This window comes from Pygocentrus nattereri, chromosome 28, assembly GCF_015220715.1.
Source record: "Pygocentrus nattereri isolate fPygNat1 chromosome 28, fPygNat1.pri, whole genome shotgun sequence".
NCBI lineage: Eukaryota > Metazoa > Chordata > Actinopteri > Characiformes > Serrasalmidae > Pygocentrus > Pygocentrus nattereri.
The window spans coordinates 8,141,339-8,154,494 of record NC_051238.1 but is presented as its reverse complement, the minus strand read 5'-3'; the positions used below and the strand labels follow the sequence as shown (position 1 = coordinate 8,154,494).

General features: G+C 40.6%; 1 protein-coding gene across 1 annotated transcript; it reads right to left on the bottom strand.

The window, feature by feature from the left end:
• Positions 1 to 5,300: 5,300 nt before the first annotated feature.
• On the bottom strand, positions 5,301 to 12,704 carry gata1b (GATA binding protein 1b). Its single transcript, XM_017719462.2, has 6 exons — positions 12,593 to 12,704; positions 9,939 to 10,163; positions 8,366 to 8,857; positions 8,046 to 8,191; positions 7,504 to 7,629; positions 5,301 to 6,070 (listed from the first exon to the last, which is right to left on the bottom strand). Exons 2-6 carry the CDS (start codon positions 10,144 to 10,146, stop codon positions 5,777 to 5,779), a joined length of 1,266 nt encoding a protein of 421 aa, XP_017574951.1. The 5' UTR covers positions 10,147 to 10,163; positions 12,593 to 12,704; the 3' UTR covers positions 5,301 to 5,776.
• Positions 12,705 to 13,156: the final 452 nt, after the last annotated feature.

Genomic DNA, 13,156 nt, shown 5'->3' with positions numbered 1-13,156 from the left:
GACTCAAGAAATATGACACAGATTGGCAGAGCCAGGATGAAGCTTGAAAAGATCTTCAAATGTTCTTCTACAAAAATCAGAACTGTCCAGGATGTGGTCTGCTCTGTGGTTCTTTATAGATATGAAAGCTGGACAGTAAATGTGTGAGACAGGAAAAATATAATAAGCTCTTATTTTCGACATATTCTGAGAAGAACTGATTCATTGGAAAATATCATTATGCTTAGAAGAGTATGACCAGCAACAGCATGGATAGATCCAATTAGACAAATGGACCAGCCATTCAGAAGCCTGAAAGCCCAAGCAGAAGACAGGGCATTCTGGAGATACACTATCCATGTGGTCAGCAGGAGTCAGACACAACTTGACACATAATAATAATAATAATAATAATAATAATAATAATAATAATAATAATAATAACAATACACATATCTTCTAAGCCACTTATCCTTCTGGGTCACAGGAGGAGCTGGAGCCCATCCCAGCAGTCATTGAGTGAAAGGCAGGTTACACCCTGGATAGGACATAATAACATAACATAACATAGGATAACATAAATAAACAAATAAACAGCAAGTAGGGCCTGGGTTTGATTCCCCGGCTGGGTGACGAGGGTTCTTTCTGTGTGGGGTTTGCATGTTCTCCCCATGTCTGTGAGGGTTTCCCCCCACAGTCCAAAGACGTGCAGTCAGGCCAATTGGACATGCTAAATTGCCCCTAGGTGTGAGTGAATGTGTCTGACTGTCTGCCCTGCGATGGACTGGCGACCTGTCCAGGGTGTATCCTGCCTTCCTCCTGATGACCGCTAGGATAGGCACCAACACCCCCCTCAACTCAGAAGGAGAAGCAGCTTCGAAGATGTGTGTGAATGATTAGGAGGTGTAACACAATAAATAATCACTGTATGTCATTTTGTATGCAAAGAACGGCAAATATATTTCCTCAATTTATTAGATTTATGTATATATAGCTCTCTTATGCAAGCAGTGTGACACTTTTCTTTGCACCTTGACCTCCTGACCTTTCAGTCGGACACAATAAGCAAGCAGAGATCCATTTTAACAGTGTTTTCCTTAGCCAGTTTTGAGCAGTTGGTGTAGCACTGTGGGCAGCGGTACCACTGACCTCTACACATCAGACTGGGATTCGAATCCCCACTTGGGCAGGCACAATGAGAGCCTTTGGGCAGGACCTCTAATGCTACATTTGCCCATTTCTATAACGACTAAAAAATAAGTTGCTGTGGATAAGAAGAAGAATGTAGAAGAATGTAGAACCTACTGCATTGTTTGTGTTAGTAAATGATGAAGCCCTTCTGAGTTCATGTGGGTGTTTCCAAGCAGGAGAGCACAGAACTATCCAGTGTACTGCAGCAGGTTTCCTCAACCCAGGAGGCCCACTGCCCTGCACTTGCCCTGTTTTCCCTGTTCCCAATACACCTAATTCAACTAAGCAGCTCATTAACAGCCCATTGTTAAGCTAAAATGGGTGAGTTAAAGCAGGACAAGCTCTAAACTGTGCAGGGCAGTGGGTCTCCAGGTCCAGGGTTGAGAAACACTGCACTACAGTACTGGAAGAGCTGGAAAACATTGAGTTATGCGTTTATTAATAGCATGAAAAAGTCAGACTTTTCAGTTCAGAGGCTGATGTAACCATCCATCCATCCATCCATATTCTAAGCCGCTTCTCCATCAGGGTCAAGGGGGGGTGCTGGAGCCTATCCTAGCAGTCTTCGGGAGGAAGGCAGGATACACCCTGGACAGGTCACCAGTCCATCGCAGGGCAGACAGACAGACACAGATAGTCACTAACACACAGGGGCAATTTAGCATGTCCAATTGGCCTGACTGCATGTCTTTGGACTGTGGGAGGAAACTGGAGAACCCGGAGGAAACCCACGCAGACACGGGGAGAACATGCAAACTCCACACAGAGAGGACCCCGGTCGCCTGGCCGGGGAATCGAACCCAGGCCCTCCTTACTGTGAGGCGACAGCGCTACCCACCATGCCCCTGCTGCAATCTGATGTAACTATTTCTGTGATTTGATGAATAATATCAAGTAAGCTTGTCCAGTGTACATGTGAACCAATGTACCCTTTCTGAGGCTATTGCAGGTCAAAATGTGCTAAAGGTTAGGAGGTCAAGAGGAATGGTGGGTTACAACTAGCCACTTGTTTTCACTGTTTGGGGTTATATGGCTGTGTGTCCATGAGCCTCTTATAGTGACAGTGTGACAAAGTTCATGTATTTGTGTGTAAGTGTGTGTGTGTGTTTATGACAGGGGTAGGTGACAAAGCGAGCGAAGGAGCTCTAACGGTCGTGCCCTTCTGTCGGCTGGACCTGGCCTGTGGTTGCTAATCTCCACGTGTCATTCTGCTCCATTTCCCGCTCGTTTGGCCACCCAGATAAACCCGGTTCACCCCGAACGGAGGAAGCCAGCAACAGAAACCAGAGAGAGATGTGACTCGCGTGGCACCTTGAAAAAACAAGCCATCAGGGGCCCATGCCATCGCTGAAGCATCTCTCCTTCCCTTCTACATTTTTTTTTCAGATACTCCGGAAAACCAAAAAGCTGCCTGCGTTGCACAATGAGGTTCCAGCAGAGGCCCAAAGAGTTGAGCAGTGTGGTCAACGCTGAAAGGGTATAACAGATGGAGGGGGACAGAAAGGGATGAGAAATGAGGAAAGAAAGACTGTTGGGGTTGGTGAGGCTGTGACTTCCCTGACCAGGTGGTTGCAGCTTTTTGGCCTTGGAGCCAAGAATCAGGCATCCCTGCAGAGCTGACTGTAGAGTAAACCTGCCTGTAGGGTGAACAGAGTGAGTTAGAGAAAGCTGAAATACTGAGAGAAATGAGAAATGGATTTTAATAAGTCGCTTGTGTCTCATTTTCTTATCATTTTCAGCAGTACAGACTTTGAGATAGAAATTCTATGGCCTCTCTGAAATTTTGGGCAAACTTTCTAGATGTGGGCCTGTCCTAGTGCTTTTATAGTACTGGGCCTTTATTAAGCACAACACACCACTTAATTGGCTTATGAGAATGTGAAAAAAGCATGTACTCTCTTTTAATAGAGTGCTTAACATTTCTACCTGTATCGTCTTGCAGTGTTACTTAATGGGCTTGATTCTACATCCATGATTATGTCACTCATGTTTTTTAAAGAATCCCACTCATGTCTGTTCAACACACTTCAACACCTCAATCTGCATCTATACTATATATTAGTTTTATAGTACTTACTAAATAATAACCCTTAATAGTAAGCCTGCACATTAAAGCATAATTCCATCCATTTAAACAAAGTCGTTCAGAGTGGTTTGATTTGAATTGCTCTGTTCTAGAGAAACATGCAGAGTCAGGATTGTTCACAGTGGTAGGGATAGGGAACAAAAAACCCTCTAAACGTTCCCTCACAGAGAGTTATTGCATGAAATGAGTACAAATGCACTTATCAATATTGCGCATAAAAGAAAACAGAAGACACGTGTAGGTTCACTGGTGGTTTCGGATGGAGGCCCCTGGTTCCTATCACCACCACTGTAAAGAAATCTGATTTCATACATTTCTCTACAATGAAGTATTTCACACCAAAACACTCTGAATGGCTTTGTTAACATCTCAACATATTTAGAAAAATCTGTGGAATTCACCTATAAGGGGTTTGTATGATCCCAAAAGTCTTACGTACATAGTTGAGGTGTTATTAGGATGGAGTTGGAAGTTATCTCTGTTAGAGGATGAGACAAAGAAAGTCAATAAACACATGGAGGGCAAAGAATTGTCTGCAATTAGGTTGCCTTTATGTCAATATAGACACACACACACACACACACACACACACACACATTTTATAAGCCGCTTCTCCCTCAGGGTCGGGGGGGTGGGGGTGCTGGAGCCTATCCCAACGGTCATCGGGTGGAAGGCAGGATACACCCCGGAGAGGTCGCCAGTCCATCGCAGGGCAGTATGTCAATATAGTACTACAATATTAATACTTCTTTCACTGTGTAAAAGGAGAATTCCACCAATATTACAAAATTCCTAATACTATAGTTGAAATATAAGAAAAGTCATTCAGAGTAATTTGGTATGTAACGCTCCATTCTAGAGAAATTTACTTCCATCACAGATTCCTTCACAATGGTGGTGATAGGAACAACACAAAAATAGCCAATTTATTTGCTTTCCATAATGGCCAACGAGCCTTAAAGCACCCTGCATGTGCCTCTTTCCCATGAATCATTATAAACATATGTTTTATACCAACATGTTTAAACTGGCAACCTGTCCAGGGTGTATCCTGCCTTCCGCCCAAAGACTGCTGGGATAGGCTCCAGCACCCCTCCGCGACCCTGACGGAGAAGCGGCTTAGAAAATGGATGGATGGATGGATGTTTAAACTAGTGGAAAACAGTGTCTCAGCCAACTGGCAAGTATTCATGACCATTCTTTGTAGTAATGTCTGTTTCCTATTATCACTACACTACAAACATGTTTATTGGCAAGTAAGATTGGCTTAAATGTAGTCTATATATAAAATTCCTCATATATCTAAAATTCCTCATTTTAAGATTGTTGTAAGCTTATTTCTAGACATTTTTCACTTGTTTTGAGTCATTTTCAGTAAAATGATCACATTATATTGGCAGATAGTTTTGCTTGAAACAAATAACATTATCTGCCAATATAGTGAGATAACTTTACTTGGTAAAATTACTTTAAACAAGTATAAAAAAACTACTGGTAAAATGTATGGTCTATAATATTCTTACAACCATGGCAAAATATTTTAAATGATTTCACTTCTCAAGAAATCATTTTTGCCATGTACTCTGAACAATTTTGACAAACCCCCAAATAACTTTCTTTACATTTTAACCATTTAATTATGTCAGCATTTTGAAAAAAAAGGCAGTTTATTTCACTCAAATTTCACAGTAATCAGTATTTACTTTCTATTCCAAGCTGTATTTTACCATGATCATAAGGTGTGAATTATACTATCACGTTACGGATGTAACGCTCAGTATTTGTGGACTGAAAATTTGGCAGAAGATGAGCACTGAAGTGGTTCGTTTGCGCCTTTTACTGTTTCCATTAAGCCACAGATTTGAATCCCGTGGGGCGTATCACTCTCTCCAGGCCGCTGGCGCACTCCCCCGCTCTATGGAAAGTGAGAGATTTGCATACTCACTGCTGCTGATCTACAGTGCAGGTAATTAAAGCTCTCGCCATCACAAAGGAGCCACACAGAGGCCTAAACCACAGTGGCAGAAAGGCGTTGGAAATGTGGTCATGCTCAGAAATGCCATTTTATTGAAATGACTGTCTTGTGCTAAATGCATGGCTGGTTAAACTGTTTTGAATTTTAAAATGTCACAGCATCTTTGTTACTGACGTTACAGAGAGAGAGGAAGACTGAAAAAACATAGCATCCCAACACTGGACACATACATTTTTCACATTTTAAGTGTTTGTCAATACAAAGGCAACTAAAATAAACCCGAACAGTGAATGTGTTATGAAGTCTATAAAACAAAAGTGTTTCTAACAAGAATAGATATTAATAAATGTAAAAAAAAACATCCTTCACATTTACCCACACTGATACTTATAGAAATTATACTAAAAAAAAACTGGACAGAAAAACCTGAATTCTTTCACAGTTAAAGGACTGAATTGTCCTCCACAGTGTCTTGACTGTAAATCACTGCCTGGTGGGCTTATTTCCCTAACAAGTCCATTTTTCCATCCAAAGTCATGAAGTCATCAGCCCATGCTGGAGAGGATGGTAGCAGCCGGGTGGTATGGGTAGGACAGGTGTGCAGGGGTATGGAGGGCCTGGGAGGGGCCCATGGTGTGAGGGGTGTGGCTGTAAGGCCCCAGGGCCCCAGCCCCCAGCATGAAGGAGTCTATGGGCTGCTCAGACCCGGGGACTTTAGCAGACTCAGAGAACAGGTCAAGCTCCGCTCCGGCTCCCTTCCTGCCCTTTCTGCTCTTGCTGGACACCTTACGGTTCCGTGTCTGAATCCCTTCTTTCTTCATAGTGAGAGGTCGGTTCACCTGGTGAGGAGAGAGGGGTTACAGGCACGGGTTAAATCGGGATATAGGCGCCCTCCTTCTTTCATGACTACCAACAATGCAGAAACAATATCACTCAGTTTATATGTTAGTATGTAGTTCTCAGCACTGATATCATGGAAACCTTATTAAAACTGGGTTTTGGTATGTCTAGCTATGCCTATATCTGTATTTTTATCTACCTTATATATAGTTTAAGTGCAAATGTGTCTACCGAGTGAATTTCAGCTACAGGTAGTTGTTCAAACATTTCATTGTATATCAGTTCAAATAGTGCTTGTGCAAATGTAACCCCTACTTATATGTGAGAGCCTGTTTAAGTCCACAAAATCCAGCTCAAAGTCTTTGCTTGTTTCCATAGGCAGAAATTGTCCCTAATCACTATTCTTTACATGAAATTAGCAGCTCTGTACAAAGGGGGACACTAATACAAGGAACAGAAATGGTCCCTGATCACTATTCCCTATTTCAAAGCACTACATAAAACAGTATTATAGGAACAGAAATGGTCCCTGATCACTATTCACTATTTCAAAGCACTATATAAAACATTATTATATGAACAGAAATGGTCCCTGATCACTATTCACTATTTCAAAGCACTATATAAAACACTATTATATGAACAGAAATGGTCCCTGATCACTGTTCACTATTTCAAAGCATTATATAAAACACTATTATAGGAACAGAAATGGTCCCTGATCACTATTCCCTACTTTGAAGCGTTGTATGTAGCACTACTATATGGAACAGAAAAGGTCCATAGTCATTATTCCCTATGTTGAAGCACTATATAGAGCACTATTATAGGAACAAAAATTGCCCCTTATTTACTATACATTGAAAAATTACTCTACAGACCACTACCATAGGTAAGTGAAATGATCCGTTAAACAAAATTCCCTACACTGGAAAATCACTACTTAGATCACTATTATAAGGACAGAAATTGTCCACTAATCTCTATTCCCTATATTAGAAGATCAGTACATAGAATACTATGATAGAGCACAGAAATCACTATTCCCTACATTAGAGTGCTATATAGAGCACTATCATAGGGAACAGAAAAGGCAGCTGCAGCACTATGTGGAACGTTATTACTAGGAACAAATTTTCTCTAATCCTGATCCTCTACACCGGAGCACTATATAGAACATTGTTATTGGGAACCGAAATGGTTCCCTACTAAAATTGTGGTGTCTGGCAGGCCAAGAAGATTGGATTGAGTAACACCATTATACATGTTGACAGTGTCCTTGGGACAAACCCCCCGAGGGAACTCTTCAGTATTCCTTCAGACAGTATTCCCTCTGAAGACTTTTTAGCTTGGTAAATAACTTTGGGGATGGGTGTTGTAAAGCAGACCCGATCTCTGAGGTTCTACAACTGTGTCAAAGAGCAGCTCTTACGTTGTGTAGCTTGAAGTAAAGGCCACAGGCGTTACACACAGGCTCCCCGTTAGCATTGCGTCTCCAAAGTGTGGTGGTACTGGTCTGGCAGTTAGCACACTGAGTGCCTGCCCGCTTACTGACCACCTGCAGCAGGACGGAGAGACAGATGGTGAGTGAAGGAGAGAGCAAGAGAGACAGAGAATGAAAGAGAGGAAGAGAAACAGAAGAGGGGCAAAAAATAACTAAATGCATAATTGGATTTTATGTAATACTTTTATGACTCATTGCTTCAGCTACACATGCCCTGTTATGATTTAATTCCTTGTACATTTTTAAGTCTTTTTCAGACATACTTTGACTGTAATTTTAATTCACATTCTGACTGGGCTTCTGACTCTGATTCTGATTCTGCCTCTTTCTCTGACTCTTGTTTTAAGTCTGATTCTGATTCTAATTCAGATTCTGACATTGGCTCTAATTTTGATTATGATATTGATTCTGATTCTGTCTTTGTCTCTGCCTCTGACTTTGACTCTGACTCTGATTTTGATATGCCATACCAGTCTCTTCTTGGGCCGAATGAGGGGCCTATTCTGTCCATTCATTTTGTGGTACAGTCCGCAGGCATTGCACAGGTAGTGGCCAGTACCATCCCTTCTCCACAGTGGGGTCGCAGTGGCCCCGCAGTTAACACATTCTCGCGTTTCTGTGAACCAAAAACAAAAGCAAGAGTCCATAAAATTCATAGCCAGCATCAGTACTGCCTCTCCCTTGACAATAAATTCAATACAATTCAATTCAAATGAAAAAAATAATTAATGTAATTTGTAATGTACCAGTGACTCCACACAGGAAACACTACAACGTTAATGTAAATCACCTGTGGGAGAAAGCCTCATCTTGCCACGTAGTTTCGGTGAAAAGGATGAAGGTGAGTAAAGGGTAGTGCCACTAAAATCCTGACCCAGGTTTCCATAGGAACTGTAGTGACCCAGGGAATGTGCATGTGACTGTGGTGGAGTGTGAGTGTGTGCGTACATCCCAGTAGTAGGGTGGTTCAGGGTGTAAGTGCCCCCAAGCCCCAGGGCGCCTCCTACAGGACTGACCCTCTCACCCTTCACCACGTCCTGCAGTCGCAGGTTCTCCTTGCAGTCCAGGCTGGGTGAGTGCAGCTCAGGACGGGGCACTTTAACGGCCGTGTGGTAAGGTGGGGAGGTGGAGGAGCTGTGGGGATGCACAGGTGTCTTTGTAAAGGCACTGCTATGCCAGGAGCCTGGGGGTGAGGGGTACGGGGCAGCAGAGAGAGAGTGACCAGCAGAACTGTCCAGCCATGGCAGACCACTCAGAAAAGAAGAGGAGTACACTTGCCGGACTGAGAGAGAGAGAGAGAGAGAGAGAGAGAGACTTACATATGAATAGCCAATAGAAATCAATAATATTTGACAGTATTTCTGATTAAAAACAGTAATAATAATTATTAATAATAATAATAATAATACTGACAAGAAGAACAGTAATATGAAAAGAAAACGTCTACAGTAACATTATATAATTGTTTTAGATTGAGGTTTTAAAACACTACAAACATTATATACACTAACAACTATATGTGCAATATACAATATACATAAATCATTAAAGGTTATCCCCTTAAAATCCCAGGATTATTATACATATTATTACATATTACATACATATTATTTAGTAACTACAGGAATGTCAATGCAAATTGGTTGAGCTATTCTTAGGCTCTAGAAAGGTGTAAATAAACTTGGCCATGTAAGGGATTATAGATGAGTAACCTGTTATTACAATAAATAAATATGTAATTTGTAGCACTTGTACTGTTGAATGTAATTGGAATCAGAGTGGCAGCAAATGATTGACCAAACACAGAAGAAGAAAGCAACGAATGTGATGAGTTAGAGAAAGAAAACTAAACTGTGGAGTACTGAGACCCTCCAGGACTTCGGGTGCGGACCTGCAGCGTGACGAATCGGACTTTAGAATATCAGTCATGTGTTAAAGCACAGTGAGTATCACTACACAGCTCAATCAGACAAATCCCAACTCAAAGATAACTTTAATCGTTCTATCAGACACCTGAAGCCGGTAAACAAGGCCTCTGGAGACGTCTTAAGCCCTTTAACTACTGGTTTATTATTCAGTAAGTATAATGAAACTGATTTATATGTGATGTAGCTATGAGACTGAAGAACTGCCCACATATGGACCCATACAGATTAACCCCTTAAATGGCCAGGGCCTTCTCTGACAGGCCCTAAGAATACCTCAGCCAGTTTTCACTGAGGTCCATGAAGCTACTGAATAATAAGCCTTAGTATATAATAAGCAGGAATGTGAAGGGGTAAATGGGTTAATACTGGTCAGAGTCAGATATTCCTGTGTTTCAGAGAAAACCATAAACAAAATGCTTCTTTTGGATTGCTGACCTGGGCTATGTCTGTATGCTGCGGTGCTGCGGCTGTGGATGGGGTTTGAGAAGAGGGAGGGCAGACTGTACTCCGTCTCCATGCTGGCGAAGGTTGAATCCTCCTCAGTGTGGGACAAATAGGCAACATCAGATGGGTAACTGACCGCCAGCTCAGAGGGCATCAGTGGCTGGGACACCCAGCGTGACTGCTCTATGGTGGCCTCCATGGACAAAATCCTTTGAACTGTAACGGTCAATAGGCTGTTTAAATTAGTGGAAGGAATATTTACCAGTGCTGTGCATTAAACATCAACACAAAAACATATGTATATATTGATATGGTATATATACATACATACGATGTATAAGAATTTTGAAAAAGTTAACAAGTAAAAGAGATTTTGCATGCACACACACACACACACACACACACACTCACCCACACGCGCACACACACACACACACACACACACACTCACCCACACGCGCACACACACAGACACACACACACACACATATATATATATATATATATCACTGTTGTCAAATCAAAACCTCATATCTCCAAAATGCCAACTTTACAGGAGAAGGAAAAAACATACCTAACTTTTAATGTAAGTCAATGGAACCAGATATTTCAAAAGTAATATTGGGTAATTTCTGTTGGTCCATTCATCATGAAATTTACATAAAATATATAGCACCACCTTCAAATTATGCCAAAAAATGAAAAATGACGAACTGGAGATGCAAGGTTTTGTTCTGACAGCAACAATAAAAACATTACAATTACAGTAGAGTGAGTGAGTGAGTGAGTGAGTGAGTGAGTGAGTGAGTGAGTGAGTGAGTGAGTGAGTGAGTGTGTAAGCTTAACCACTTCTAAAGCTAGTCAATTCTTATCTAGTCATTGCTTCATTAAATTAAATCAGGTGCCGTTGATGGAACTGAATAAATCCATGCGATGGCTCCAGTGTAGCAACAAGTCAGGAACCAAACCTGTGTTCTATTAACCAACACTGTCAATCATTTACTGCTTAAAAGTATTTTTGTAACATTTCACTGCATTTATATCTATTTGTATTTATACTTATGTTATAAAAGGTTTAAAAAAAACATTGGCTCTCTCCACTGAGATAAATACTGTTTGACTGCCTAAGACTTTTGCTCTATATTGTACACATCGCTGCAGCTGTCGGAACAAAACCTCGTATCTCCAAAATGATAACTTTACAGGAGAATTAAAAAACGTACTCGACTTTTAATGTAAGTCAATGGAACCAGACATTTTTCCAACTCTTTTTTGGCCTCTTCTTTTGGTCCATTCATCGTTATATTTACAATGTAAAGGCCAACAGACATTTTCAAATGATGTCAAAAACTGAAAATCGAAGATAAAATAGAGATACAATGTTTTGTTCCCACAGCAGCGATATGTTCCTTTTCACTGTCATGCAAATATTTTATTTAATACAGATCCTGCTATTGACTCCAGCTGAACATAGTTTAATATTGTGATGGATAACTTGTGTGTATGTTTTCTAATCAATTGAAATAAATAAATGTATAATATATAGTGATATTTACAAAAGTATATTTGTGTGATATACAATATGTATTACTATCTACATTTAACTGACTGTATAACTTAACAATAATAATAATAATAATAATAATAATAATAATAATAATAATAATAATAATAATAAAATATACTTTGAATGGTTTCTTGGCTTGGCTTTACTGTCCTAAGTAGAAAATAAACCACTTTCATTTGTATAGAAACTTTATATTACGTGGAGGTTCTTTAAAACTTTAAAAATATTCTTCAGAACAAATCTCATTTATAAAAATGTTCTTTAAAGAACCCTCCATTGAAAGATTATTTAGAGAACCAAAAGTGGTTTTCCCATGGAGTCACACCAAAGAGCCCTTTTTTCGCACATTAATTCTTATAAGCTTAACGGAACCTATTTGTTGAAAATTTGAGTCAACAGTGGTAATAATAATGAACAATTCAATGCTAATTAAGACAGTACTGTGAAGATTATAATTCTACAGAAATAGTATGTATTTAATTAAGATTTTTATATTACAAACACATAAAAAATCTGTTATTAAAAAAGGATGTTTTCAGTTGCCCCTGTGACCCATAAGGATAAGCGTCTCAGAAAATGTGTGTGTGTGTGTGTGTGTGTGTGTGTGTGTGTGTGTGTGTGTGTGTGTGTGTGTGTGTAATCTATCCCAAAATTATAAATGTATCATAAAAAATGCCTGAAGTATCGTGCAAAGCATTTATAACCATTTCATATTAGCTTTTTGTGATGCATTAAATGCATCAGACATCTGGTTCCTATCACCACCACTGTGAGCTATTCTGACTCAGTAAGTTTCTCTAGAGCAGAGCATTTCGAACTAAACCACTCTGAATGACTGTTTACATCTTCATGATTTATTTCTTGGCAAAAATGATAAAGTCCCCCCTGATTGCGTCAAACCCAACAACAAAAGCTTTTAAGTTTAAACAGCAGAACTTAAGGAGGACACTTCAGGAGACTTTTATGAAACAGAACAGTGCATATAGGGACGCCCACACATAAAGTACACAGACTAGCTACATATCACACCTGTGATACACCTGCTATCTGCTGAGCTGTAACCTGCAGTTTTGCTTACCTGGCTGGAACTGATCTGCTCAGCGTTTATCTGGTCGCAGAGATGTCCAGAAACTCCAGCTGAGTGGATATGTGAAGCTGCTGTGAAGCGCTGGAGGCTTTGTGAGTGAAAGGGAATGTACTGTGGTGGTTTGGGTGCTTGATGGCAGGTGGGGTGGTGGGTGGGGGTGGGCAGGGCAGGAGCAGAAGTGTGGATGTCACAAGGAGTGACAGTAGGAAAGTAGGAAAGGACACACCTCCAACAGCAGTCAGGCCTTGCTCTCTTACTGAGAGGATGTAGATCTTCTGTTCTGTGCTAATACGCTGAGATGTGTATACTAACCTGAACCCAAGCTCAAGTAATAAAATTAGTCCAACCTCAATTAAAGGAGAGTTGCACTGATTTTCCCAAATTTCTGCACAACTCAACGGTTAAGATGTAAGCAAAGTCATTCACAGCGGTTTGATGTTAAAGCGTTCTACAGAAACTTGCTGAGTCAGAGTTATTCACAGTAGGGGGTGATGGGAACCAGAGGGGAAGCAGACGTCTGAAAAGGTTAAAATGCTCCTAAAAGCTGCCTCACAG

What these genes read in the sequence shown, in the direction of transcription:
- gata1b (XM_017719462.2), bottom strand. Translation starts at nt 10,146, where the DNA reads ATGGAGGCCACCATAGAGCAGTCACGCTGGGTGTCCCAGCCACTGATG. An exon ending in AGCATACAGACATAGCCCAG is followed by an intron (nt 8,858 to 9,938) that starts GTCAGCAATCCA and finishes TCTCTCTCTCAG; the next exon opens with TCCGGCAAGTGTACTCCTCT. An exon ending in GATGAGGCTTTCTCCCACAG is followed by an intron (nt 8,192 to 8,365) that starts GTGATTTACATT and finishes TTTGGTTCACAG; the next exon opens with AAACGCGAGAATGTGTTAAC.